The sequence below is a fragment of the Idiotropiscis lumnitzeri genome, chromosome 17 (genome assembly GCF_059441095.1).
Source record: "Idiotropiscis lumnitzeri isolate Australia: NSW breed Sydney's pygmy pipehorse chromosome 17, RoL_Ilum_1.0, whole genome shotgun sequence".
Classification (NCBI taxonomy): Eukaryota; Metazoa; Chordata; class Actinopteri; order Syngnathiformes; family Syngnathidae; genus Idiotropiscis; species Idiotropiscis lumnitzeri.
In genome coordinates this window covers 10,449,359-10,472,951 of record NC_142407.1, presented here as the reverse complement: position 1 = coordinate 10,472,951, position 23,593 = coordinate 10,449,359, and the positions used below count along the sequence as shown (strand labels likewise).

At 42.4% G+C, this 23,593-nt stretch overlaps 1 protein-coding gene across 1 annotated transcript in view; it reads left to right on the top strand.

Moving 5' to 3' along the window:
- Positions 1–21,663, top strand: part of ephb4a (eph receptor B4a) — a 32,755-nt gene extending 11,092 nt beyond the window's left edge. The window contains exons 3-18 of the mRNA XM_088278867.1: positions 5,165–5,235; positions 6,964–7,245; positions 8,399–8,789; positions 10,093–10,245; positions 12,777–13,112; positions 13,191–13,315; positions 13,732–13,897; positions 14,448–14,547; positions 15,482–15,546; positions 15,705–15,818; positions 16,178–16,425; positions 16,507–16,722; positions 17,121–17,270; positions 18,245–18,438; positions 18,797–18,955; positions 19,704–21,663. Of these exons, the coding sequence (XP_088134993.1) occupies positions 5,165–5,235; positions 6,964–7,245; positions 8,399–8,789; positions 10,093–10,245; positions 12,777–13,112; positions 13,191–13,315; positions 13,732–13,897; positions 14,448–14,547; positions 15,482–15,546; positions 15,705–15,818; positions 16,178–16,425; positions 16,507–16,722; positions 17,121–17,270; positions 18,245–18,438; positions 18,797–18,955; positions 19,704–19,812 (2,879 nt within the window). The 3' untranslated portion in view covers positions 19,813–21,663. The remainder of the gene's footprint in view (positions 1–5,164; positions 5,236–6,963; positions 7,246–8,398; positions 8,790–10,092; positions 10,246–12,776; positions 13,113–13,190; positions 13,316–13,731; positions 13,898–14,447; positions 14,548–15,481; positions 15,547–15,704; positions 15,819–16,177; positions 16,426–16,506; positions 16,723–17,120; positions 17,271–18,244; positions 18,439–18,796; positions 18,956–19,703) is intronic.
- The last annotated feature ends 1,930 nt before the right edge of the window (positions 21,664–23,593 follow it).

The following is a 23,593-nucleotide window of genomic DNA, read 5'->3' as shown; positions in this document are numbered from 1 at the left end:
GTCTAATTTCTTCAGGCACCATTCGGACAAAATCTAAAACACATGCAAGAGCACCCTCATCTAGTTGGCCATTCATCTAAGCACTTAAAAAAAAATCTTAATTTGTTGCTTTGTTATTGCAAAATAACGGGCCACGTTAAAAAAAAAAAACAACAATTGCAAAAATCTGTTTTTTATTCCCCCTCATATTGGAAAATTTTTCTTGGAACTCGATAACTTCATTGTTATAGCAGCCGATGTTTTCTTTTCAGCGTGGCCCTAATACTAAAGTAACAGAAGTAAGGAATTCGACATTAGCCATAGGGGGCGCTAGAGCTAAATATTTTTTCCCCTTCACATGCGAGCTGACCTTTCCCGCTTCTTGCTCATATTGTGTTCGGCTTTCTTCTCAAATTACGCTGTCATTCTCGGCTTAGCCAAAGCTTTTTTGTCTTGGAGAATAAAAAGAAAGCTGCATAAAGCCGTTCATTTGTTTTAATTCCATTCAGTTTGTTGACTAGTCATTTTCTAATTATAGTCTTCAAAATGCAAGTTAGGATCTAGTGACGCCCAGGATACAATTACTCCTAAAAGTAATTATTTTCCGCCTCACAACTAACAGGAGCCAATTTTGGAAAGGAAAACCAAAAAAAACCCAAAAGCGCTTTTTTTTTGTGCTGCATACATTTTTCAGCATTCAATTTTCTTTAACATCTACCCTCCTTTTTTTTTTTTCACGACCACTTCTTTTTATGCCGAAGGTGTGTGCGGATAAATGAGATTATTTTTACTTGAATTAAATGAGGTCTAATTGCAGCAGAAGCGCGCCTGTAATTTTCCTCTTAGCTTCCCGAGCCACAGCCAAAATGGCAAACAACGACGCAAAAGCAGCAACACACACAAACGCACACACAAAAAAATGACTAACACTCTGTGCATGATGTCAGCTCAAAAATGTCCTGAAATTGAATCTTACTTTGTAAATCTCGAGCCTGAAGACAGAACTCGACAAATTGAGGGTGCAGTATTAGTTTTAGCCTCCCCTTTTGTTAAAAAAAAAAAAAAAAAAAAATACAGGGTCAGGTTTTACATTTCAAAGGAGATCCATGCAACACCCTCTATTGTTGTCGCCCTTTCTTGCAGAAAACTTAAAACCTTCTCTTTCCGTTTGTTGTACCGAAATGTTTGGATGAATTGTATTACGTAACCCGCCTACATTTTCTTTACTGATATATAATGTACAGGCCCATTATCGTTGACCACTGAAGCTTAGTGCACACCTCTCGAATCGAACTCTAACGAGGACAATTGCGCTGTTATTACCGTATACGTGTTTGTTTTTGCGGTTATATCTGGCCAGATGACGAGCCTTTATTGTTTCTACTGTTTTCTGGTATTGTGAATTAGGAGAGGAGGGGTGGGGGGGGGGCAATTTTCCGGCGGGTGGGTGGCCAACCCCGCTGCTGCTGAAAGAATGTGTGTGTGTTTGGGGGGGGGGCGCGGGGGCTGACCGGCGGCTTCCTCTAATGAGACTTAATTCTGAGTCGACTCCAGCGTGAGGCAAGGCCATGCATGCACATAATGGAAACGCTCACCATCTCATCGAAAACACTCACGCACACGCATCCTGTCTCATAAACTTTAATGATAGAGCTGCGATAAACAGTGATTACTATGCTTGGGCTAGGGGGGTGGGGGGGGGGGGGGGTGTTGGGAGGGTGTGACGTTTGGGTGCTGCTTCTTTTTTAACATATCCAATCAACATATGAAAGTGTGGCAGGTGTGCACTTGAAAGAAAGATACAGGCCAGTCGGAAATGGTTGGATGAATCAAAGTGACGATGCAATCGCAAAGTTTGTCTTCCAATTATGCTCGTTTTGTGAATAAATAGTAGCTTGAAGGATGTCAAAACAACCTTGTAAAAAAAAAAAATAATAATAATTATGTGGATACATGCCAAATCAGTCCGTTGCTTATGAAAAAAAAATGTTTGTTGAGTCAATGGTATTGTATGGTTAAAGTAAAAGCCATTATCAACACTTTGTAAAAGTAAATAAAATAAAATAAAATAATAATAATAATAATGTGTCAACAAACCAATAGTATCAATTTGTAAAAAAAACTCAATTATATTTAAATTGCCTAAATTTGGACAATTTGAAAGTTTTCCAACATTGACAATATGCAAATGGCAACTTTAACGTGACTGTCAGACACATGTGGCTGAAAAGCGTTATCACAAATGCATCTACAACGCTGTGGTATTATTATACAAAATGTCCTCTTTGATTCTTAAAAGCCAAATGTTTGCATGTTCTTCCTCCAAAATTGCAGACATCATATAAACAAACAACCGAAACAACACCGTTTTTTTTTTTGTGTTTTTTTTCTTGATGGGTTTGCAACTAAAACATCCTCACATAAACATCCGACTGAAGCTGCTGGGCTTCTCTGCTTTTGAAGTGAAAATCGATGTCAAGCATGTTGTTATTTTCCAAGGAGTGAGAATGTTGATAAAATCAAGCATGGCGCTCAGGAGAGAGCCGTCTCAGCCCAAGCCAAACAATCCTAATTTGGCTTGCCTCCAAATTGTTTGCATTCATTGAAACGCAACCCAACACACCTCCCGTATGTGCTTGGATTTTATCATTAGGATTCCAGCATCAGCCACCAGCAAATACAAACTGAAAATAACTCCTGGATCTGCATCCACAAAAAAAAAAAAAAAATTAAGTCGTTTTTGGGTCATCCTGCAAACAAACCAAATTTTCACGTTAATGGATTTCATAGAAAATTTTTGGTGCTGATGCAAATAAGCATAATCCTATTATGTCATAAAGTGCCATATATTATTTAATACAAAAAAGTAATTATACCTTGCAGTCGTAACATGATTTTTTTTTGGTGAATATTATTGATTTTGCATAATTCCATCAACGAAGCCACATCTTTGGAGAAGCTCACCCAGACGAGAAAACAACACTGAGGTGGAAGGCTGTAAGAGAGATTTAAGCAATTTGGTGTTGTGACAGCGAGAGTCGAGTCGGGATTGCTATGAGTTCTGCATTTGTGTGTGTGTGTGTTGCCTGAAAAATGTATTGAATTAGCTGGAGGCGAGATGTGAGCTGCTGTGGGCGTGAGCAGCAAAACAAGGACACCAGGAGTCACCTGACACCTGATATTATTTATTTTCTGCTCAAATGTTATCTTAAGAACGAAAAGCAGCTGTACCAAGGAGGATGTCCAATAATCTGCATTTTATTTGCTGTGTTTTGATAAAAAAAAAAAAAAAAAAAAGGGGGTGCCTCTCTATGTTGCTCTTTGGGGTGTGTTAAGTGTCTCACTTTACGCGGGATCACAGAGATGAATGAGTGTAGGCACTGCAGTTCTTAGTGTAATTAAATCAAATACAGCCAGCGGTGTTGAACACCAGGGAGGCGCGGACCGGCTCACAGCTGCTAGTCGTCTTTCAACCTAAGGGAGTCGGGGAAGGAATTTTAGACTCCGCATGCAGCCATGAACATCTCCAGTCAGATTCTGTTTCATACTTTTGACAAGTTTGAATGTGAACAGCGGTTGTTCCTGTGGGTAAAGTTTTCGTCAGGAACATAACCGGCGATCGTGGTTGATAAATGTGCTGTACACGTAGTAGCATATTCCTGATTTGGACTTTTCTACTGTCCTAAATATGTCTCGAAAGAATTTGCAGTGTTAAGAGAATTGGCGTGTGTGTGTGTGTGTGTATGACCGAGTGATTTCAAACCTAATCTCTGACAGTGCCAAGCATTATTCTCTTTGTAAATGCAAATTTCTCGACAAGGAGCTCGCCATGAGATTATACAGGTGTACCTAATGATGTGTCTGCTAAAATGAGTCAATCTGAGACGCCCACCCCGTGAAATGTGAGCACGTGCCGGACAACTCAGCAACATGTTGAGGCGAGTCTGGGATAGCAACAAGTCACACCACTGTTTGACTTTGACGTGAAACTTGTGAACTGATTTTAATTGAAGTTAACTAGTGGCAAACTCTCAGATGTGTACGGCAACAATGGTGCCATAAATCCCAACAATGGCGATAGAGGGAGGAAGTCGCCGCCAAAGGTGATGTTCCAGATCACTGTTTGATCCCTGGTTGTTGATTTTACAATCAAACAGAGTTCCTTTCCTGCGTAAATGTGAGCAGTTAAAAGATTGTTTTATCACTCTCAAGTTGTTTTTTTTTCTAATCTCTCTGTTTGCCGGCAAACCCATTTCGGTAACTTTTATCTCCCATACAGGTAAATTGTAGAGCGAAACGATTACGTGGTGGACGGCGATCTGACTGATTCAACCAAGCAATTTAATAACCACAATGATAAATGCCGCCTGAAAACTCAATTTCCTCCCCCATCCATTTTCATGCAATTGATGGTGGCACACGAGTGTGTTGCATTAAATCGTGTTTATTGGTCAAACCAAACTGCTGGACCCTGAAGATGAGATTTCAGGAGGGGAACGCGATGGCCTCTAAAACCTCATCCGAGCTACAATTCTTGGAGAGGAACTGCGAAGGGGGAAAATGTCCTCCCGTGAAAGAAGTCATTTTAAACCAAATACTTCGCATTCTCTTCAGGTTTTACTGACATCTTGAATCACTGCACAACCTTGTTGGTGGTTTGTCGCCTAGCAGCCTTCCCCGCAAACGATAAGGTGTGTGTGTGTGTGTGTGTGTTGATATCCATTCAATTGTAAGACCAGATTGGGACCGGAGGGGTTTAAGTCCTGATATACAATATGAGTATCCATGTGCGTTTTTTGAGTGTGGTCGTTAAGCCGCTTTAGCGTGACGTGTCACAGGAAGCAGGCGAGACGCGGGAGAAGGAAAATAAATATGAGGAAGAGGAAGAATGGGATTTTAGAGTTGTGGCGATCGTCTTGTCTGTAATTGGCTGGCCAAACTCCTTCATGCTCAATTAACTCATTCACTACCAGCCGAGTTAAAAAAAAAAAAAAAAAATGGACGTCTTTAGCCGTCAATGGCACTGAATGAGTTAGTATTGCATCTGAACAATACATTAAGTCTTTGCCTTTACGAGATCCATCCACCCGCTCCAAAGGGATCCAATGAGTCAGCAGGTGTAACTAATGTCGTGGCTGTTATATTTTTGCTAACCGTATCTAAAGCATGTAATTGTCTTTCGCAGAAGTGCTGATGAATACCAAGATAGAGACATCTGATCTGAGATGGACCATCTTCTCACGGGCCAAACCTGAGGTATGTAAGCACGGCGCCGCCACCTTATCTGTATTTCTAACCCAGAGATCATGGTGATGGGAGAGATTTGGGAAGGGGGTGGGGGGTGATGGGCATCGAGTTGTTCTATTGGCTATGAAAGAGCTCCTTATATGGCAGGTAACCGAGGAGAGCGAATGTGCGATTTGCGAGTATATTGGAAGCAGATGCTTTGATGCATCCCATCAACCGTGGAGTGGAATCCACTGGCAGCCCACAATTTGGGATTCCAGCAACCCCGAAAAACAGGCAGATTTGTAATTTGATCAACCAATGAGTGGTTGCTTGGTTATTTTTGTCGACAGCAACCATATTTTCTCCTCTATTTGTGTCTTGGATGGGAATATGTGCTATGAACTGTCTTCTAAAAAGGAAAAAAAAAAAGCATGTTGCTTTGATAAGATGTGTAAAATGTTCGCATCTGTGGCCGCTTTGATAAACAGTTTGTTGAAAGCACATTGCAAAAAAAAAAAAAGGATGATATTTATTTGATAAATCGTATAAAAGTTTTTCACTCAGAAATTCAGAGTAAATTTGACAAAGAAGAGTTTTTGAGTACTATTATTTTATTTTTGAGAATATTATTATTATTATTTTCTGGTGTCAGGTGGTTACCGTCTCCTAATTTGGAGGTTGTGGGTTCAATTCCTCGATCACATTCAGTAGACTTGCGTATGGATTGTGCTATGTGAAAAAAAAAAAAACTTGAGTGGCTTTTTTTTTAATTCGATAAACTAGTAAAATTTACTGAAAAAAACCTTGTAAGATTTTTGTAGAACATCTGGGTTTTTTTTTTTTTTTTTTTTTTACAGCGTATATGCTGCTAAAACATTTTGTTAGTCTCTTGTTCGCCCTCCTCGATTGAACGAATCAAACATTTTTTGTATGGCGCATTTAAAAGATTCACCAAGATGTCTGCATGATTTGACAGGGTTGAAGTCAAGACCGCATTCTCGTCCCCGCCTGCAGAATATGTCACACGTCGTCGACACAAGCAGCATTTGTTGATGAAAATAAAAGCTGAGCTGCCACAGTCCACATTTTTTCATTGAGGATTCGCAGAGAAAATCTTTCTCCAAAAGGCGGTGAACCTGCGTCGCTGCTCGGCTGCTCGCGCTCAGCCTCATTCAACACGTTTTTTTGTAAACATTTACATATTTACATAAGTGACATTCTTCAGCACATGCGAGATTCCGCTTTGATTATGTTCCTGTCGAGGGTGTTTCCTGCACCTCCGACCGTTTGATGATGAACATGACTGCCGTACAATCAAATATTTTGGCGCTGCATTTCGGTATTTCGCACATTTGTGCACATTTGTTCCATTACTTCTTCATTGCTGTTTTATTCAAACGAAAAGACAAGTCTGGGTTGCTGCAATGTGCTCTGCTTGACAAGTGGGACTTAAAAATCCCACAAGCTGCACTGCAGCTCAGCGTGTGGAATGATTTAAAAAGCTCCAATCCAAGTCGTGATGGAGCTGAATTGAAGCCTCACAGAGAGGCAAGCGTGGCCGTAGCCGAAGCGGTGGGCCAATAAAGAACAGAACATTATTTAGAAGAGAGACTTTTAATGTGCTGGCCTCAAAAAGACTCTCGGTTTTTACCGGACGATTAAAAGCAGCCGGGCTAATAGAAATGTTCTCCTGTTTGGCTTTCTGGGTCAGCTTCCTTTTCAAGTGGCGTTCTAAAACTTTGTCTTTGCTCTCAGTGGGAGGAAGTGAGCGGTCTAGACGAGGAGAACAACAGCGTGAGGACGTACCAGATCTGTCAGACTGACAGCTCATTCAGCCACTGGCTGCGCAGCGGCTTCATCCAGCGACGGGGAGCCTCGCAGGTTTACGTGGAGCTGCGCTTCACCATGATGGAATGCTCCTCCGGGAACAGCCACCATCGCAGCTGCAAGGAGACCTTTAACCTCTACTACTACCAGGCTGACTCCAACGAGGCCACGGATACGTACCCGCCATGGATGGAGAATCCTTACACAAAGGTATGTCCCTGTTAGTCGAAATGGTGGTCGGGAAGCAGAGTCGGACGAATTTTGTACTGCGATTTTTTTTCTGACAGATATTGCGATTTTGATTTGATTTGCAAACATGACAGAAAATTACATAATTTTTACATTTGTATGCGAGTGTTCATGTTCTTTGTACATAAAGATTATGTCAATAAAATCATTGTCCTTGAGCAAAGCTAAATTGATTAAAATATTTACCGCAATTTCCGGACTATAAAGTGCACCTATATATAAGCCGCAGCAACCCTTTTTTTTGGGGGGGGGGTAAATAAATAAAAATAAAATAAAATAAAATAAAAAACTGGGAAAAAAGTAGCGGCTTAGAGTCCAGAAAATACAGTAAGTAAAATCAAAGCTAGTTAAATTGATGAAAATCTGTAATTTTGCGTAGATCTGAAAACACAATATTATTTGGTACAAATATTCTTAATAATTAATGTACGTTTTTCGTCATGATGACGTCAGTCTAAGAGCGCCGGCTAAATTACTAATGTTGCCGTCATCTTGTTTTTTTATCTAGATACGTATTGAGGGAAATATAACATTTCTGTTCATAGCTGCTGGCTCTCCGCCCTAACGCGGCCAGACTTCTGTTAAAAGTCGACTGGACACTGGAGCACTTTCACAAATTTTTCCAGGCTTATAGTAGATGTAGTAATCTGTTTCCCAACATTATTTTATTAGTTTAATTCTCCAAACTTAAAATAATGATGCTGTTTTTCCTCAAATTTGCTCCAAGCGTTTATAAAGTATTCCATTTTTTATGCTGCTCTTGAACGCACCGGGGGACTTTGCAAATCACATCTCTCCTTCAAATTAGCTGACTCCAAATTGTTTTAGTTTTTAAGTTATGAAATCCTCACTGTGATGAACAGCCACAACACACCGGGGCATGTTTCACATCTCCGCATCGAAAGGTTTATAGCAGTGGGAAACAACGTTTGCCAGGAAGGCAGTAAATCAATGTAAACCCCGAATTCGTGTGCTCGGAAAACTTGCAATAATGTAAAGCACATGTGACGCGTCGTCAATGTTTTCAAATCTGTTGAATGCTGTAAAGGCTTGTTGATCCCGTGCGTTGGAACCGGGCCATATTAAGACTTAAACGTCTTTCTTCCTGTCCAAGGTGGATACAGTGGCAGCAGACTTTCTCCTCAGGAAGGGCGGCGAGCGGAAATCCAACATGAAGACCATACGACTCGGCCCTTTATCCAAGAGAGGCTTCTACTTGGCCTTTCAGGCTCAGGGCTCCTGCATGGCCTTGCTCTCCGTCAGAGTTTTCTTCAAGAAGTGCCCCCCCCTCGTCAGCGCTCTTTCCTCCTTCCCCGAGACCATTCCTCGCACGCTGGTACAGGAGGCGCAGGGTGTGTGCGTGGAGCACGCCGCGCAACAGGGCCCCCGAGCTCGCGCTCCCAAGCTTTTCTGCGGCGAAGACGGCCAGTGGGTGGGCCAGCCGACCACCTCCTGCGCCTGCGTTCCCGGATACGAGTCCGCCGAGGGACACACAAGATGTTCAGGTAGGAATGAGATGAGGTTCGCTTACATACTGTGAGTGAGTAAGTGCGTCCTGGCCGGCGACGCCTACAAGCCAGAAAACAATGGCGAGCTGTGGGTGGGGTGCGCTGAGGGTAGACGCTTTGCAGAGGACGTGGGAGACCAGTGCATATAATGAGGAGGGGAAGCGGTGACAGAGAGAGGACGGGGGAGAGGTCAGGTAGAGCAGCACTTATCTCAGAGGGGAAGAGCAGGGTCAAAGGCTCACTGCTGGGACAACTTATGGTTGAGTGCGATAGAGTGAAGGTGGAGTGTGTGTGTGTGGGGGGGGGGGGTTACGTATGAAGCCCACATCCCTTTGAGCACATCGAATCAAAGGCATGAAAAAGACGGCAGAAGGTTTGCCGCAGCTCTTTCTAATGAGTCCAATTCACAAGCCCCGCCCCCAACGCCTTCCAAGTCCGCATGTTGCATGTTGTGATGTCAAATAAAGGAAGTCATTTTGGGTTTGTCCAGAAATTGGGCTGTTGGCCAGGATTTGTTTTGATCGTCTCATTTGTGAAAGAAAAAAAAATAAAGGGAAATTGACGGAATATTTAATTAGCTTCATAGGCTGACCGTTTCGAGAAATGAAATTGAGTCAGCATTATCTCGCGTATCAACAATGCATACCGTATTTCCTGGGCACCCGCATATAAGCCGCACCAACTCTTTACCGGTGGAAGAAAAATCCACAGAAAAGCCGCACAGCCGTATTAGCCGCATGGTTCAAAATCTAGGATAAAAGTCGCGATTTATAGTCCGGAAAATATGAGTTGATTCCGTTTGATGGATGTGCACGATTATTTGGGCGGCGTCATTGAAACAAAGCTCTTGCTGGCCATTAAGTCCACTCGTTTATTTCCCTCAGGTCCACATAGGTGTTATTCCCACTCAAGACAACGCTGATTTGTAGCTCCCGGTGAACCCGAGTTCATCTTTGAAACAAACAATGCTATGGAGGAACTTCCTGTCGCCAAATGATCTTAAGTAACATCGAACCGACTTTGAAATTGCTCCACTCAAAGATGAGTCCTCTGTTTTCCGTCCAGGAACAGGAAATGTGTTTGTTTCGTTTCTTATCTCTCGAAGGACTATCATGTTTTGGTTAAACCCCCCCATATAAATGACGAGGCTATCTGATTTATGACTTAGCTCTCATTACATTCTTCCCTCGGCCCATCTGCAGCCATCTGGCACCTGAGCGCCGTTAACATGCATGTCGGAGCCGCAGGTCAGACCCAATGTAAGAGCTCATAATGGTTTTCCTTCATTTGTCCTCTGCAGCTTGTCCCGTGGGTCACTTCAAGTCCAGCGCAGAGGGACAGTGCACAGTCTGTCCGGGAGCAAGCCACGCCTCCATCAGGGGGGAGTCTGTATGCGCATGTCGCCCCGGATACTTCCGAGCACAATCCGACACCCCCGACACTCCGTGCACCAGTGAGTAACCACAAAAATGACTTATGAATGAATTTGTGCTCGCAAATATACACACTCGCTACGGCTTTTTTTTTTTTTTTTTTTTTTTGGACACCTCTGGTGCTAATCTGCTTTGTTTCTTGTGCCACAGCTGGCCATTGAGATGTATGTCATTAGTGTCAAATTGTTGCGATGGGGGGCATGGGGGGTCTTCCACTCAAGAGTGAAGTAGCCAATGATGGTCTTAAGTGACACCTTCACGCCGATTCCGGATTTCAAGATCATGTTGAATGTGCGAAAGGAATTGTCAATTAGGTGCTCGTTCTCGGATTAGCAATCAAGCGGTTGTGAAGTATTTTGCGCTCGTCACAATTGAGATTTAATTTTATTTCACACATGTATAGTTGCTGCGAACTTTAAATGCAACACCTTAATCCTTCCATCGGAGCCCGTCACAGCTGATGTATCGACAAACAGCCTTTGACATGTTTGCACTCACACCTATGGACCATTTACCGTATTTTCCGGACTACTTTTTTTTGCTCGATTTTGAACCATGCGGCTAATACAACGGTGCGGCTTTTTTGTTGATTTTTCTTTCACCAGTAGGGGGTGCTCTATAGTTCAGAAAATACGCTAAATAAATCGTGAATTTTTTTCCTCTTGGGTCTGTTCTGTTTTAATTAGCAAAGTTGTTGCCATGCGACTTGTATATCTTTTTATTTATTTATTTATTTATTTTTCAAAAAAGAGCTGCTGCGGTTAATATGCGGATGCGCTTTATCGTCCGGAAATTACATTAGTCTTCAATTAACTCAGCATTCATGTTTTGAGATTTGAACCTGGAGCCTTTCAAGTGCAAATTTTGGAGCTTTTGAATGGATTAAAAGACGATTTGGAAGCAGTCACCTTTGACAACTCGCCTTTAAGCTTGTTATTCCCGTGCGCTTGGGTCATTTCAGCGACGTGTGACAGTTGCCTGACGCTGGCCTTTTTTCCGGGGCGAGTTTTGTGTGTGCTGTGCTGTGCCAAGTTTTAAATGTGAGGATGTGCACTCCGGATGAGTTAAATAAACAAAACACTTTTTTTTTTTTTTTTATGGAGTTGCAAGCTTGATCAAAATTATCGTAACAATAGATAATAATATTGTTTGTCTTCCACAAACACTTCACTTCAAGTTTCATTTTGCGCTTGCGAGATCTCTTCAACTTTCCATGATGAATAAAAAATAAATAAATAAAAAAAACGCACAAAACTCTATTTTAAGTCAATCAGTCCGTTCTTACTTTGGATTCAATCCGACCGTTATTCTCAATTTGCTTTTGCACTCGGGATGAAATCTTTTAGCAGTCATATGCAGGCTTGATTATGATGATAAAACGTAATCTGATTGTTAAGTGGCAAAATGAATCCCCTCTAAACTACCTCCCCCCAGGTGGTGAGTGCAGAACTCATAGCTCTCCCACAGTCTGTGATGTTGCCCCACTTGGGCTTCCAGTGAGAAAACTATTTGCACGCAAGACAGCTGGAGGCTCTGTGACAAAGCTGCGTCTCCTTGGCAGCGGCAACGGCAGCAGCTCTCAGTCTCAGCGGCGGAGCGCTTCTGCTTGGCTCGAGGCAATCGCTATCTTCTCACCATTTTCACACAACGATCATTATTGTCCACGTTTCGGTGCGGTGTAATTGCACCAGTTAAATTCTGCCACACATACGCTCCCGCTGTGACGCAAAGGCTCCCGAGAATCATTGTTCTGCTTCCTGCCTACATGTATGGACTGAGTAATATTTCTTTGCCTATATGAAAAACAAATAGACTGTGGAGGTCATGGAAAGGTGAAACAGCGTAAAAAAATATAAATAAATAAATCTTTAAAAAGTCAGGGTTTCTAATTGGATTTGATGGAAAAATTTGGTATGCCTTGATTGCATCTGGTTTATAAACATGCCCAGAAATGAAATTATGATTATGATGATGACACAATATTCGTGACTTTTCAGTTCAATAAAATGTGATGCTGATATGCTTGTCGCTGACGTTCTGTGTTACCCAAGGTTATATTAGTAAACAAAAATTATTTAAAAAAACCTAAACTTACTGAAACTGATTTTATGTTTACGAAACAAAAAAAAAACTTAAAAAAAAAAAATATATATATATATATATATATATATATACATATATATATATGTATATATATATATATATATATAAACAAGGTCGAACGATAAAAACAAATTTCAACGAACCAAATTTAAATGATAAAACTCAAAACAAAATAAAAAAATAATCCAAGATATTATCATATAATAACCCTAGTACGACCTCACCAGACATACAGTACACCATTTTTTGTAAACAATAGTTCCTTTTTGAGTAATTATAGCATTCACGATAAAATGTATAAATAAAATACAAAAAAAAAAAAAATTGTAATTTTAATGTGAGTGAAAGTATATAGTTCAATTTGTAATTTTGCGCAGCTGCAGTGCGCTAAATAAAGGAGCTTGAAAACTTTCTAGTCGTTTATTAATGATTAAAACATTGCCCGCAGGACCTCCCTCGGCACCACGCAGCATCGCCTCCCAGATTAACGGCACTTCGCTCCGACTGGAGTGGAACGAGCCTCTGGACAACGGCGGCAGGGCGGACCTCAGCTACAGTATCAGGTGCCTCATGTGCAGAACGCCGAGGGGCTCGTGCGTGCCGTGCGGCGACAGCGTCAGCTACCGGCCGGCTCAGCACGGCCTGACCAGTCGGCGTGTGGAGGTGTGGGGACTGCTGCCTCACACCACGTACACCTTCGCCATTCAAGCTCTCAACGGGGTGTCCCAGCTCAGCGGCAAGGACCCTTCCAGCGAGGGTGTCAATATCACCACCAGCTACGATGGTAAGGAACAGCTGAGAATTGCGAGAAAGGTACGAGGTAATCCGGACGCTTCTTAATTCCCGTCGGTTCTTCTCACAGTGCCGTCACTGGTGTCGGTGATTCGTAAAAGTGACTCGACGGAGAGCAGCTTAACCCTTCACTGGTCCGTCCCTGTGCAGCCCCACTACACCATTCTGCAGTATCAACTACGCTACTGCGAGAAGGTACGAGCGGCCACTAAAACACATGCTGACCTTATATACCTTCTATATTTTAATAAAATGGTGTTCAATGCAAACATAATTGTTTTAAAATTATTATTATTATATTATGATTATTATAATAAATCGCAATATTGATGGTGGGGGGGTAATCATAATGATATTATTTTATTAAAATCGTTCCTCCCCCGTATTTTATGAGCAATATTCATTTTGTCATTGGTCATCTAATTATTTGTTCTGTAATCAAATTCAACAAGCCTTGATTAATTTGGGCAGAACCCACGGGAGTTCCAAGTGGTGTTACGCACAAACGCTGTATTGTAGCTGTCTGGCGCCCTTCTCTGCCGTCTGCTCACTCGTCGCTGTTTCACTCACACCTCCATCCCTGCCAAACTGTGTTTTCCTTCTGTGTCTAGGAGCGGCGCAGCGAGGATCCGTGCCACTACACGGAGAGTAACAAAAACCAGGCCGTGCTGACGGACCTCCGCAGGGCCACTCAGTATGAAGTGCAGGTCCGGGCGCGGACCATGGCGGGCTACGGCAGCTTCAGTCCCGCCGCAGTCTTCCGCACCCTGCCTGACGGTAAAACAAAAACAAATATAGAAAATATAAAAAGCGCAAAGGCTGCCAGTACCAAACGACCCCGTTCACCTCCAGCTTGTGTCATTAAAACGCATACATTATTCATGGTGAAAAGCTAACATCTTGCAATGTTAACAAAAGTACAAAACATTCCAGAGTCGGAACCAAGATTTAATGGCTTCTGCCGAGGCTTATGCGCCAACCCTCCAGAGTTTAGTTTGTGTGTAATCTCACTCGCTAAATACTCAATGTGATGAAACCAAAACCTCCTCGAGGGAGGTTAAAAAGAAAGACTTTTGTTTTTTTTCTCACTTGGGTTAACAATGTTTCTAAATGTGTGCCTGGATAATCTCTTGAAATGAAATCATGTTGTCCTCGTCGCCGGTTATCGTCTTTGCATGACAATCTTACAAAAATAATGCATTCGAGTTCTTTTTCCTGCTTTCCTTCATTTCCGGCTCTTCTCGTACTTTTTGTTCTCCGTTGATGTGAATCTCCTCCCTTGACTTCTGCGGCTGCTTTAATTCTCGGCTCTGTTCTACTCTGCCAGGAATTGACTCTTCCTCCCAGTTCTTGGTGCCGGGCATCCTTATCGCCATCGGGATGCTGCTGCTCGTCACTTTCATCTTTGTGGCTGCTTACTGCATACGGTGAGACTAAGGCGGCAGGCGGGGGTCTTGGGGGGGGGGGTGAGAGAGGAGACACAAGCGGCAAGAATCACAGGAAATGGAAAAATGGGGGGAATGTGGCGTTTTACTGTCTCGCGCCGCTTTGTTCTGTTGTTTACGCGACTCATTTGTTGTCTTGCACTCTGCTTTGCTCCTTTGTGGAGTCAAGCGGAGCGCTTGTTTTGCTTGCGCAGCTAAAACTTATCCTGTTCATTTGGGCACGTTCATTGTTTTGAGCTAAACGCCGTGCGATGCCATCTCAAGTGGAGAAAGTGTGTGTTTATACACGTCCATGTGGGTGAGAGGGCTTGCAATGACGGACGGTAGAGGTAGCAGGCAAGGAGAGACAGGATGCAGGCGTCCCAACCCTGTTTCCACAGGACAGGAGAACAATAGCAGTGACCTTGTGACACACACACACACACGCTCACACACACACTCACAAAGCGGTGGCGGAGGCCCAGATCTGCTTCTAAGGGTGGTACATTAATGCTATTTTAGGCTTATGAGGCGGGTGAGGGAGTAGAAATGGAGGAGGGCAGGGTTTGAGCTGATGCGTGGTTCAGAGAGTTTGACGGTATCATAATTAAGAACGTGTCAAATGCATGTCATTGTTAGTAAAAAAAAAAAAAAAAAAAAAGATGGTGCTCAGGTATCATCGTCGATTTTTTTTTTTTTTTAAAACACACATCACCACATAGATTTTGTTTTTTTTTTTTTAATTTCAGCCTTGTGTTTTGTTACCGTTTCTCCATCTTCTGCTTGTGATCATTTGCATTCATTTAATTTGTCTCGCGTTTGGCCAATGGAGCGTGACAGTCTTTGTCAGGGGAAAAAAAACAACCCAAAAAAAAAACAAAGCTAAACGTGCATCTCTTATCTCCTCTAATCGTATTTTGTCACTGTCTACCTGCAGCAGACACAGCCGCATCAAGGATCCAGAAATGAGCGACAAAAACAGCCAGTACTTAGTAGGCCAAGGTAACGCGCACCGCGCACCCCTCACCGCAATGTGCTCACATCATGAAAAAAAAAAAATACTCCTCCTTTAATCTTGACGCCGCTTGTCACTGCTCATACTTCTCCAACCTTTTGTTTTCTCTTCCTTTCCCACGACTTTGTTTGCTTTACTCCCACAGGGGTCAAGGTTTATATCGACCCCTTCACCTATGAGGACCCCAACGAGGCAGTGCGCGAATTTGCCAAGGAAATCGATGTTTCCTTTGTGAAGATTGAGGAAGTGATCGGAGCCGGTAAGCCGCCGATTGTACGCGTTCAACATTGAATTAAAACTTTCTTTCTCCCATTTTTTTTTTTTTTTAGCTGCAGATTATCTTCTTTTGAAATGTCATTATTTGGAGTATATCTAATTTACCAAGCTAAGTAGATTCAGTGACATTTAAAAGCAATTTCTGTTATTCTTCTTTATCAGGCTGAATTCAATGTTGCGGCACAAAGCTATTAACTGATAAACACGTTAGCTATATTAACGGCGTCTATTCAAAGCAAAGGGCAGCACTCGCTGCAAGCAAGCTTTACATTAACTCGGCCTCCTAATGATGTAAGCGCCTTTGTAAAGCGGCTAAATGTCGTTGTGTCCGCGTCGTGGCAGGAGAGTTTGGGGAGGTGTGCCGAGGGCGGCTGAGGGTCCCCGGAAAGAAAGAAAACTACGTCGCCATCAAGACGCTAAAAGGCGGCTATACCGAGAAGCAACGGCGTGACTTCCTGTCCGAGGCGTCCATCATGGGCCAGTTCCAGCACCCCAACATCATACACCTGGAAGGCATCATCACGGCCAGTTGTCCCGTCATGATCCTCACCGAGTTTATGGAGAACGGTGCTTTGGATTCTTTTCTGCGGGTCAGTTTAGTGGCCAAATCGCAGCGTTGCGTCTGTAGCGCATTCTCCAACGGGAATTTTTTTCCTCTGTCGTCCATGTAGCTTAACGACAGCCAGTTTACGCCCATCCAGCTGGTGGGGATGCTACGCGGCATCGCCTCAGGCATGAAATATCTGGCGGAGATGAGCTACGTCCACCGAGACCTGGCGGCGCGTAACATCCTGATCAACAGCAACCTGGTGTGCAAGGTGTCCGATTTTGGCTTGTCACGTTTCCTGCAGGAGAACTCCTCGGACCCAACCTACACCAGCTCCCTGGTAAGCTCACTTAATTAATGCGCAGTCACAAAGCTGGTATAGTCGCGACAAGCTGTGACGCATTTTGCTCTATGGATACGTGGGTAAATGGTACCTCGGTCATCATTTCATTGTTCTGCCAGCCACAATACGTCGCTGGTATAAGTGCAATAGATGAACGACGTTGCATTATTTGTAGTATAAATAATAAATAAATAATTTTGGGGGCCAATTTAGCTCAATTGGCTAATTTCCTATCCAATTATTAATGCAAAAAAAAAAGACGAGATCCTCTACACAAACTGTATTTAAAAACAAGCATCTTTAAGAATTCTCATTGTACATATACGGAACACATTTTACATGGTGAATGTGAATTGAAGTGCTCAACGTTGACTTTTTCTTTTGCACGTGTGCAGGGAGGCAAAATCCCAATCCGCTGGACAGCACCGGAGGCGATCGCTTTCAGAAAGTTCACATCAGCCTCAGATGTGTGGAGCTACGGTATCGTCATGTGGGAGGTCATGTCCTTCGGAGAGAGGCCCTACTGGGACATGAGCAACCAAGATGTAAGTTTAGAGCAAAATCTCGTGACCAGGATGGAGTTATTGTGCACATCATTTGGTACTGCAGCACAATGGAAGGTGGATCAAAACGAACCACAGTAATAAATAGTTATATTACCGTATTTTCCGGACTATGCGGCGCACCCGTGTATAAGCTGCAGCAACTGTTTTTTTAAATAAAAATTAAAAAAAAAAAAAGATATTCAAGCCCGCATTTTGTATGAGTGTACTTGTTCTTTGTACATAAATGTCAGATTATGTCAATAAAATCATTGTCCCTTAGCAAAGCTAAATTGATTAAAATATGTACCGTAATTTCCGGACTACAAAGTGCACCTATATATTAGCCGCAGCATCTCTTTTTGGGGGGAAAAATAAATAAATAAACAATTAAAAAAAAAATTTTTTTTTAAATAATTTTAAAAAAATGAATAAAATAATAATAATAAAAAAAAACGATATACAAGTCGCACCATGCTATAAGCCGCCGGTTTCTATGTTGGAAAAAAAAAGTTATTTATTTTGAATTGTGAATGTACATAAAGGAACATAAACATATTGTTAAAACAGCGCCTTTAAACGGAACAACTTTGCTAATTAAAACAGAACAGACCCAAGAGAAAAAAAATTAAAATCAAGATTTATTTAGCATATTTTCTGAACTATAGAGCGCCACTATTGGTGAAAGAAAAATCCACGGGAAAAAAAATGTTGTATTAGCCGTATGGTTCAAAATCTAGAAAAAAAAGTAGCGGCTTATCGTCCGGAAAATACGGTAATACCTTATTGCTGGTTTCACTCTACAGTTGATCGTTGTATAGCAAAGCTAAGTTTAACCTGGGTTGTTAGTGGAAGTTACAGAGAGTAGCGGGTGTATATCGGTACTGTATTTATATATTTTTGCTCAAATTGTTATTCAAATCTCAGATGTGTGTCTTCCAAAGCAGCGTATAATAATTTTTTTTCCTTTGGTCCAGGTGATCAATGCCATAGAGCAGGACTATCGGCTGCCCCCTCCGCCCGACTGCCCCACCCACCTACACCAGCTAATGCTGGACTGCTGGCAAAAGGATCGCTCAGCGCGGCCTCGCTTCGCCGAGCTCGTCAGCGCTTTGGACAAACTGATCCGAAACCCCGCGTCGCTGAAAATAGTCGCCCAGGAAGGAGCGGGGTGAGTCGATGATGGTTGGACGACGGGTGATCGGTCAGATTAAAAGTCATTTCGTGCCGGTGTCTCTGCCGGTTCCTCATACCGCTCCTGCTGTTCATCTTACATACCCCCCTCAAGTCCTACCGTGTCCTGTCAGCCGCTTGCTGTGCACGTTTCCCTCCGTCCACATTCTCGCTGTCCTCCACCTCACATACAGTAGATGACACCCCACCCCTGACAAATCTTATTGTTTGCCCCCGTTGTTTGCCTCACATGATATCACGGCATGCCGACAGGAATGCAGCTGCGGGACAAGTATGTAAGCTTCTTCTTGTTGAAGTCATCGTTCCTTTGTTTCTTTGCTTCCTTCCTCCCCCAGGCCCTCCTACCCCCTGCTCGGCCAGCGGTCGCCGTTAGCGCTCTCGTCCTGTGCCTCGGTGGGGGAATGGCTGAGGGCCATCAAGATGGAACGCTACGAGGACAGCTTCCTGCAAGCCGGACTCGCTACTGTGGAGCAGCTGGGCCAGATCACAACACAGTCAGTCCTTACTTACGTTTTAGGGCGGAACGATTTAAGGAAAAAGTAGTATTGCGATTTAGATTGCGATTTTAGATTTAATTTGCGATTTTCTTCACAATGTGCAGTGACGTTTATAAATATTACAGAAAATTTCCTTATGTCAGCCGTTTCCGTGTTTCGGTCTGGGAGCATCTGCTAAATTGCTAATGTAGACGTTGTCTTCATTTCCGTCTCGATACGTATTGATTGAAATCCAACATTTCTGTTCATAGCTGTTGGTTCTTCGCCCTAACGCGGTTCGAGCGACTTCTGTTAAAAGTCGACTAGACACCGGAGCACTTATTTTGAGTTTTTCTCAACTCTGTATTTCACTTTAGCGATTAGCACGCCTAGCGACACCTCGTTCGCCTCCTCGGTTACTCGTTAGTCGGGTAGTTTATTGTCGCCGCGGAGGAGCTGATCCGTAACACGAGGTTCGTTGCTGCTATTGCATATAGTACAAATTAAGTCCGTGTTTGTGCGACGCAAGATAGCAGCGGTGAAATAAATGACTTCTGGGACTACTTTTTTTTTAAAATAATCCACTACTGGTTAGTGTGACGTGTTTTGTGAGCCCTTCAAAAAAAAAAAAAAAAAAAAAAACACTTTGACGATCTCAAAATCGCGGAACAATAAATCGTTCAGCCCTTACCATTACTACTTAAAGCATTTTTTTTTGTTTTTTTTTACACATTGCTGGATTACAATTTTGTTGTTGTTTTTTCAGAGACTTGCTTCACATGGGTGTGACTTTGGCCGGCCATCAGAGGAAGATCCTCTCCAGTATCCAGACCATGAACTTCCAGAACAAGAGCACAGCACCTGTGACCTTCTAGCTCACCCGAACACGGATGTCAAAAAAGTCAGCCCAGAGCGGACCCGAAGCAACACATTGGTCGAGTTTATTATTAATCACCCGGAAAACCGAGAATCAATGACAGTTGCCTGGAGCTCAATCATCACAGACGACGCCGACACGTGCGGAAGGACTCGTCGCTCAGTGGGCCACGCTTTTGTGTCGAAGGAACCCCCCCCCCTATTTCAAGTGCCAAGCCGAGAGGAGAATAAAAGAACACGGTGATGAAAAGCAGCTGCTTGTCAAACGCAGCAAAGAAGCTAAAGGCCAATGAAAAGGTCCCACAATGTTGTGTTAATACACACAAGAACCACTCACACACGTACACGTCTGCTGCCATCTGGATCACAGCTTTCATATCAGCAATTGAACACTTGAACTGACTTTTTTTGTTGTTGTTTTCATTTGATTTCGACGTGACCTCTCTTTACTCAGGTGTGGCGTGTAAAGCAGGCTTTGCCGTGCTCGCTTGTCATCATAACTCCTCTCATCCGCCTCCGTCTGGCTCTAGCATGGAGGAGAAAAAGAAAGACAGCACTTGTCGCAACTGAGGGAATGTCCGTTTTTTTTTTTTTTTTTCCAAGAGTGGGACATTTTCTACAGCATGCTTTTATGGAAACTTGAACATGGACCAAACGTGACCAGAAACTTCTCTGGCTTCCTTTGTCAGTGCTTTAGGTCACATTCATTATCTTCCAGTGCCATTCTCTCTTTTTTTTTTTTTTTATACATTTTTGGTGAAAAGTGAACAAATTTTAGCGTTAGAATATTTTTGCTTCATTTAAATGTACAGCAATTGTATTTTTATTATATTATTTTTCTTTTCAACATTGTACATTGTTTCTGTTTTAGCCTCAAGCTGTACAAAAATGTCTTCTTAAAGACTCAGATTACAAATAATGCACCCAGTGTGCCGAATCCCCCGGTTTCAGAATGGAATGCTAATAGCTACACAGAGCTGCTGTTTGATTAGCACCCCCACCATGGCCCGGCCCACCTTACTCCCCCCCCCCCTCCCCCCTGTCTTACTGACTACAGGCGCTTGGTAAAGAAGAAACTGTAATTCAATTTTTTTTTTTTTACTCCCAAGATTTTGCATCTTTTTAAAGGGTGAGGCCAGTCTTTCTGGCATTTACGGCAATTAGTTTGCATAACGTCCCCCAGGAGGCGGACAGCCTGCAGTGCATAGGGGGGGAATGCATCCTGCCACACAGTCATGTCGGAGACGAAAAGGCGCACCACTTCTTTTAAATGCTTCATTCTCTGGGCCATAAGACACAGAATCCTTTTTTTTTTTTTTAGCTGGCATTTTCGGTTTTAATTTGCACCAGAGAAGATTAGTGAGGTAATACAATGCAGAACACTTCCCTCACTTTCCTCGCCGTACCTGATGGGGCAGATTGTAGCGCACGGGAGCTTAAATATGGCTTTTCTATCATCTGGGATCATTTTCAGTGGCTTTAAGAAGATTGAGGCGCAATTAACCCTCACTGATTAACAAGAAGCCGCCGAAATGAGGTGCAGGAAGTGTGTGGCCATTTTATAATCAATACAGAGTGGACTCAAGACTCCAATCAGTGTAAATCAACCTGGCGCTTAGCATGCCAGCGTTTTTAATGCTCATCTAAACCATGACAAGCCTTCATCCAAAGCACTGGGGATGCGACGCAAGTGTGTCAGACGTTCCTTATGAAGGATCGTGGGAAAATGTGGTCTTCATATTGAAGATCTCAATATACTCCACTTTGAAATAATAGATTTAAAAAAAAAAAGATGTTTGATTACTGTCCTGTGTGTAGGCTAATTTGTATTCAGTATTCATAAATAAAGATGCTCATAAATACTGTCTAAGATGTTTTATTTGTCGGTTGATTAAAAAAAAAAAAAAAAGTAAATAAAATGTTTTTTAAAAAAAACAACCTAAACAGCTTAAAAATCAACTGCCATGTTCAGGGAAAAATAAGCCTTTTAAGTCATATTCTGTTGTTCGTGGAGGAGGACCCAAACGTAGGCAAGTAAGGCAGGAGCGCAAAACAAAATGTGATTAATATTCAAAAGAACAAAAATAATAAGGCAAAAACAACCAAAAAAGAAGAGCAAACGTTCAAAACAACAAGGATCAAAGTAACTAAACAACCACCAGAAAAAAAAAACAGACTCAGCTGAAAGATAACTGCAAAAAAACTCAACATGACAGAGAACAAATGACATTGACAATGAATCAACAAAGACTTGGAAAAAGTCAATAAAAAAAGCAGGGAACTAAATACTGACAAGTTGACGAGACAACAAGCAACACCTGGACAAGTCCCAAAAGGGTTGGAGGGAGCTGATTGGCTAACACCAGCGACCGGGCTGACAAGCACAGGTGAAGCCAATAACCTCACGAGACAGACTTAGACAAAAAAAAAAAAAACACAAGGAAAACATGAAAAAAAATATTTAATCCAAATCAACATGACACACGCAAGTGGGATTATTATTGATTGATTTTTGTGTAAAATACAATAAAACTTTCTTTACTTAGCACATTTCACAAAGCTGGAAAATTTGTCAGTAATTTATTTATTTTTTATTATTAGTTTCCATGGTGCAAAGTGCATCCCTGCTTTTATCCATTAACAACAAAAAATAAATCAATAAATAGCAAATTTGACTCTAGATTTCATTTTTTTCAAATTGAATTCCTGCAAAGGACCCAATGAATAAATGTCTTCCATTATTAAATTTGAAATATGTGAAAAACCTTCCGTGCTACCTCTGCGCTAACGTTCCGCATCAAGGTTAATAGTTCAGGTTTTATTATTCAGTGTTGAACTTGTTCATCTCAAAAGAATGTTCAAATATGACTAAAAATCTGGCTTTTACTCTTGCTAAAACTTTTATGATGGCGACACTTTTTGGAATTTGGAAGCGAGTATTTCTTCTTTCTTTCCTTTTCATGTTTCATAATTTAAACAACGTGTTTGGAAAAGATCACGTTGGCCCCTTTCAGCGTTCCACGGTACAGTACAACTGCGATGACATCACAGAGGTCCCCATGTGGCCCGCAAGTGCAAATCCACGTCATTTAGCCTGTCTTCAGTCTCTTCTGACAGGCCCACGTGACCTGGCTGTGACTCCTGTCTTAAAGTCTAATCGCTACAATAAAGCAGATCCACCTTTTGACCAAAGACATTTCCAGATAGGTTTCAACCTCCCTGTTGTAAAGTTCTTTTCATTGCTAACAGATGTGAAGTTGCAGCTCCTTGTCTCTCTTGTTCATATCAAAAAAAGAGCTAACGGGGTGTTTTTCTATTTTTTTCTTTTTTTTTTTTTCTTGGGTCTCTCTCATCTATCCCGCCGCCCCACTTTTATTAATAAGAGAGCAATACTGAGGCTGACTACCGGCTTGTGTTTCTCCAGAGAGCGTTTGCCCCAAAGGCTGTGAGCTTGTCCTCTCCCGTGTTTCCCTTCCTGGTCCTCAGCCCCTTTTTTAATCAGGAGGAGATGTTCTTTTCTTCTCTTCCGCCTCGGGCTCACAGCGAAGAAGAAGAGGCTTAAAACTCCGGTGCGCCGCTTCTTACCATAAACGGGCTAACCTGCCGGGACTTTTTAGAAGTCTGCCTGATTAATGCACTTTGATTATCTCTTTCGTGACTCGTTGCTCTACTTGTGTGGCCCAGAAGCATCCCGGTAAATAAAAAGGCATATATTTTTTTGGGGTTGAATCAAAAAGACAGCCCTGCATTCAGCTCTGGTTTCTACTTGTGTCAGTGCTC